This window comes from Trifolium pratense, linkage group LG6 (assembly GCF_020283565.1).
Source record: "Trifolium pratense cultivar HEN17-A07 linkage group LG6, ARS_RC_1.1, whole genome shotgun sequence".
Classification (NCBI taxonomy): Eukaryota; Viridiplantae; Streptophyta; class Magnoliopsida; order Fabales; family Fabaceae; genus Trifolium; species Trifolium pratense.
The window spans coordinates 7,711,919-7,717,818 of NC_060064.1; the positions used below are offsets into that span (position 1 = coordinate 7,711,919).

The following is a 5,900-nucleotide window of genomic DNA, read 5'->3' on the forward strand; positions in this document are numbered from 1 at the left end:
AATCTTTCAACCGCTAAAACATGTGCTTCAATTATAAAAGAATTTAGGAATCCTAATATGTTAACCCTGTTTTCAATAAATTTGAACGGCGGAATTAATCACAATTTTTATTTATTTATGGATGTCTACTTAAGTTTATGTTCTTGATTATGTCTTTAATTTTTTTTTTTAACCTTTAATTATCATCAATTTTTTAACCTTTAGTTATCAGCAATTTTTTTTAATAAGTAAACAAAACGATGGGATTCAAAAATTATTTAAAAAATATATAAAATATAAAATAAGCACATAAACAAATATAGAATAATTAGTCCATGAAATTCCATATACTACTCTTATTGAAAATGCTATTAAACTCAATTTTCTTCTATGTCAAACCAAACTGGTGTATGGTAGGAGAGTATATACAGTATTATGCATTTTTTTGACGGGATATACAGTATATACGTGTATCATGTGTAAAACATATACGCATATACTGTATACAATACACTATACATGTTGCAATGAGCCAATGATCAACCTCACTGATTGTGACCCACACCTTCCACACTCCTTTGACCCTTCACCTATTCCTCCTCTCTCTCTAATCTCTATATATATATACTTTCCCTTCCGTTACTTCATATACTTATTTTACATTCCTCTCTTCAAAATTAAATACCAAAACAAAATCAACAACAACAACACACACCAACCATGGTTCAGGTTAGTTTCAATTTCACTTTTAACTTATAATAATTTCTAATCCTTTCATCAAATTTCATCCCACTCACATAATTTTATTTGAATTTCAATTATCAGAAAGAAGAAGCCGATAAGAAAAACGACGCTCTCCCCTCTGCCGTTTTCAAATTAGACTTACATTGCGAAGGATGCGTCAAGAAAATCAAACGCGCCGTTCTCCATTTAGATGGTATCACTTCTATCACTTCTGTTCTGTATTCACAATTTCTCAAATTTTTTCCCTTTTCAATCGAATTGAAAATTGATGATGATTTTGAATTTTGATGATGCAGGTGTGGAAGATGTTAAAGTCGATATGCCTGGTAATAAAGTGACAGTTATCGGAAAAGTGGATCCTAACAAAGTTCGTGATAAACTGGCGGACAAAATTAAGAAGAACGTTGAGATCGTTTTGTCTCCGCCGAAAAAAGATGCCGCCGCCGGTGATAAACCGCAGCCGGAGAAGAAGAAACAGGAGGAAGAGAAGAAGAATAAGCCCGACGACAAAAAACCGGACAAAGCAGAGGAAAAATCTCCCAAACAGGTTAGAAATTTCGTTACCTTCTTCAATACGCTGTTAGTGACGAAATGGAAATAAATTTCTTCCAAATTGATTCATAATTGACTTTTTTTTTCTAACGCTTTAATTTTATTTAATTATATATTTAATTATTATTATTTGGAATTCATGAACCAATTTGAATTGCACTTTTAGTCAATATGTAATTTCTGTGTCGGATGTTAGGAGTGGACTTCGAATCCTATCATTTCACTTTGTGTGTGTCGTATATCAACCCAAAAAAATTTCTCACGATGAAACCACTACTAGGTTGAGTTTAGCGGTTAAAGATTTGGGAGCATGTTAAAAAAAGAATTCTCACGATTATGCTTATCGGCTAGGAAGTATTGACACTCCTCAGATTAGGCGTGTTCGTGTCGACGAACACCAACACCGACACTTATGATTACACTAAGTTATGTCATTTTTTCAAATTTTTATCGGTGTCAACGTGTCGGTGTCAGTGTCTTGTGTCCGTGCTTCATAGTTTATCGGCACAAATAGTTTAATTTAACTAACCGTTTTAATTTTTTATTAATCGGCACAAATAGTTTAATTTAACTAACCGTTTTAATTTTTTATTTGATTTTTTTTTCAGTCGGTTCAAAACACGGTGGTTTTGAAAATTAGATTACACTGTGACGGTTGCATTCAAAAAATTGAAAAGATTATCCTCAAAATCAAAGGTTAGCTAAGCCATCATCACATTTTGTCCTACTTTTTAAATTTACTAGTATTTTAATTTTAACTAATTAAATAAAATTATATGATTCATTTCACATGTGACGTATATATAATATAAGTGCTCATATATATGATCATATGCATCCACTAGTAAATATAAAATCATACAATGAATAATTAAATAAAATTGTGGCTGTGGTTTGCAGGAGTTGAATCAGTGAATACTGATGGAGGAAAAGATTTGGTGACGGTAAAAGGAACAATTGAAGCAAAGGAAATTGTACCTTATCTTACGGAAAAGTTGAAAAGGACCGTGGAGGTGGTTCAACCAAAGAAAGAAGATGGTAAAAATAAAGAGAAAGATGAAGGAAAACAAAAATCAAAAGAAAATCAAGGTGGCGGCGGCGGAGGCGGTGATAAGAAAGAAGGTGGGAAAATAGAGGATGTTGCAACAAAAGTTGAGGTTAATAAAATGGAGCATCATGGTTATGGGCACCAACCTCCTATGTATTGGTATGATGGATATGAACCGGGTCAAAGTAGTAACCACACGGTGGAGGTTCAACAAGGGTATCCTAATCAACAAGGATATTATGGTTATAATAATATGAATCAACAAGAGTATGGTTATAATGGTTATAATCATCATGTGAATGAACAAGGGTATGGTTATAATCATGTGAATCAAGGTCAAGGTGGATATATGGTAGAGCCTCAACAACCACCATTTTATATGAATCCAAATCATCCTCCTCCACAAATGTTTAGTGATGAAAACCCCAATGCATGTTCCTTAATGTGACCGTTTTACGATTCTTGAGACAATACTATTTTTGTTTTGAAGTACACGTGCAAGTTGTAAATAACATAATAATTAATTAGTACTAATAGTTTTATTTTTAAATTAGTTTAGGATATGATTTTTAATTAATTAGAAAAATAGTATATGGTTGAATATATAGAACTGTGCTATTGGCGCATGGTTTGTGACGTAGAGGGACGGTACGGCCTGCTGGATGAGAATCCGGTTTTGGGAAAAAGACAAAAATGGAGTAGCTGTTCATTTTGTTTGTGTGCTTCTAGTTTATGTCATATTATGGTATTATAAAATTTGATATATAAATCATTTTTCGAGCTACATTCGGATCATCTGCTATGTTTCTTGCAAAGTTGCAAACTTCCTTAGTCATTTATTTTATAACAAAAAAATTAATTTTTAACTCATTTGAATTTATCAACCATCATGACTTGATTGATGTGCATAATTATGATTAACAAAGTTACTAGTGTTTTTAACTACATATCATTGTCGTTAGTTAATCTTGATGTGCATAATTTGTTCGTGTTTTCCACGGCCAATTTCATGTTGGCATATAGCATGTCTATTATGAATCTATGAATATGATTGAAGTCTATAAGAATAGTTTAATCCAAACGACTAATATATTAGTTTACCAAAACAGTACGGTACCACTTTGATAAGTGAAATTTGTTGTGGTGGTATATTGATATTTGAATATGGTCTGAAATTCATAACTCTAACCACTAAATTATATGTCCAAAACTAAATTTCTTATTAGTTCATTCAATTGCTAACTTTATTAACTACTTTGAATTTAATTTGTTAGTTATCATATATATATGTTTTCTGGAAGAATTTTTTTTTATCATACTTGCTATCAACGATAAGGTCATACCCGTATGATTATTATCAAACTTATCTATTGTCTATTATTTTTTGTTAAATAAATTTTGTTTGCATTTTTTTTAAGTTGAGGGACTTAAGTTTAACCCCTCAAAAGGCCTAACTTTGTCCCTTATTAGGTTAGGTTATGGTTTATTTTTGCTAACTTTGTCCCTTATTAGGTTAGGTTATGGTTCATTTTTGCTCTACTTTCATAAACTATATATCTTATAAACTATAATAGTGTTAGTTTGTTTTGTGAGATCTAATCACAAGTTTATAGTAGATATAGTTTATACTATTCATATCGTCCAAATAGATTTGTTAATTGATAACAATTTTTTCTAACGACCTTACGCACCGTTTTTTTTACAAACTCATAGTTTTTTTCTTCTCAAAAACTTATATTGTGTTTAGATAAGCTATTTCGAATAACGTTGGAACTTATATCATACGATGTATAATTTTTCTTTCAATTTTATCCTTGTTTTTTAAAATTTAAATATTAAAAAAAATATCTTTATTTCTTTTTATATTTATCAATGTTAATTTAATCAAATACTATAAATTCAACTCACCAACTCATCCTCTATCAACTAGTTTATCTTCTATTCCACTATAAACTCGTTTTTTATATGTAAGGTAACTTATTTTCCGCTACTTTTACTATATTGTAGAGAATTGTCGGCTATTAATTATAAGTTATAATCTAGTTTTTGTCAATATAGATAGTCTTCTCAACTAAGCTTTATAATATTTGAGTGTGAGAAAGATCATAACTACAAAGTAAAAATATACACAAGTAAACAATAAAACCACAAATTTAACACCTCCAAAGGGGGTAGAAGTGCATTTTCTAGATCTATTGGTATAGGACAAGGACACATTCTTAGTTGCAAAGTAGTTGTTCCCATGAAAAATCTAAGAAGCTCTACGTGTAACCATAAAAAATGACCTTCTTTTCAAACCCACCCTACAAAGTAAGTAAACTTTCAATGAAAATAAAATTGACAATGACAAAATTCCAAATTTTCCACCGACTGTTTTGTGGTTAGCTGAGTCATTCTAATAATCAACCAATGATGTGGTTATATTCCTCGTCAGCTCCTATGTCTTTGTTCGCAAAAGCTTGCGTGGAGTGGGCCTATAAATTCCAAGCCCATTCAACTAAACCCACTTATTTTCAATTTTAAAATAAATATTTAACTTTTCTTTTGGCTCCAATTAAAAGTTTAATTAAATTAAAACCATATATGTGAGACCATATGAACTTCTGGAGGGTGGTGTCTCAGAAAGCTACGAGTCAGCACCTTTAATCAATAACTTAATTCTGTCTCCAACAAAAAAGTTTTTAACCTAATTAATTAGGTGAAATATAAACACACACATATATATATTTTTTGGTGTAAACTATTATACATGTACAATTACAAAAATTAATCTATCGAGTTGGATAAAAACTTATCCAGATTATTCAAACTCAAAATATGTAGTTAAATTTAAAGAGATTAAATCATCTCCATCAAATGATTTTACATGTTGTTAAGCTAAATATTTGCCCTTAGATAAGTCTTTTTTGCGTAAAAAAAAACATAATAAGAATATACGACATGATTTAGTACTTTATTTTAGATATAAACAAGGCAAAAGGGGTAGAAAAAAACTGACATTGCAATTTTTTTAGATATCACCCGCACTTTATTTCGATCTTTTATATATTGACATCCCAATTATGTTATCCCCTCAACCTAATACAACCAATAAGCAACTCCGAAATATTATTAAAAAGAAAAAAATGATACAACTTGGAGTCTAGGACAAAACTCAAGCAAATAGAGAAATATTTGTCTCATTATAAAATTCGTAAAACTCATTGCCCTTGTGATAAAGCTAGGTTAAAGAGAAAGAGTGTAATGTGATTACAAAAGCTACCAAAATTTTATTCAGGTAGACCCGATGATCTATTTCTAATAATAACATATATGACCTGAGACAGAACCACACCCCACCGTTGATAAGAGTTGAGAATAATTCCCAAATTTGATAACTTGTTCACGCATTATTTTCTTCCCTATATTAGACACGATGCAAGTCGTTTGAGAAGCAAGCATCAAATAATTCTGTCATATGTTTCTAAGATTTCAAGAAACAATATTGGCAGTAAAATCAAGGTAAAGTTGGATTCAATCCAAAAACAATGCCATATTTTTTTATGGGGAATTTTAATAGCAAACATTACACAAATTA

At 30.5% G+C, this 5,900-nt stretch overlaps 1 protein-coding gene across 1 annotated transcript; it reads left to right on the forward strand.

Annotated features, from left to right (window-relative positions):
- Positions 1 to 553: 553 nt before the first annotated feature.
- Positions 554 to 3,107, forward strand: LOC123892892 (heavy metal-associated isoprenylated plant protein 6-like). Its single transcript, XM_045942768.1, has 5 exons — positions 554 to 708; positions 805 to 916; positions 1,020 to 1,270; positions 1,884 to 1,971; positions 2,176 to 3,107. The coding sequence occupies exons 1-5, from the start codon at positions 700 to 702 to the stop codon at positions 2,769 to 2,771; spliced, it is 1,056 nt and encodes a 351-aa protein (XP_045798724.1). The 5' UTR covers positions 554 to 699; the 3' UTR covers positions 2,772 to 3,107.
- Positions 3,108 to 5,900: the final 2,793 nt, after the last annotated feature.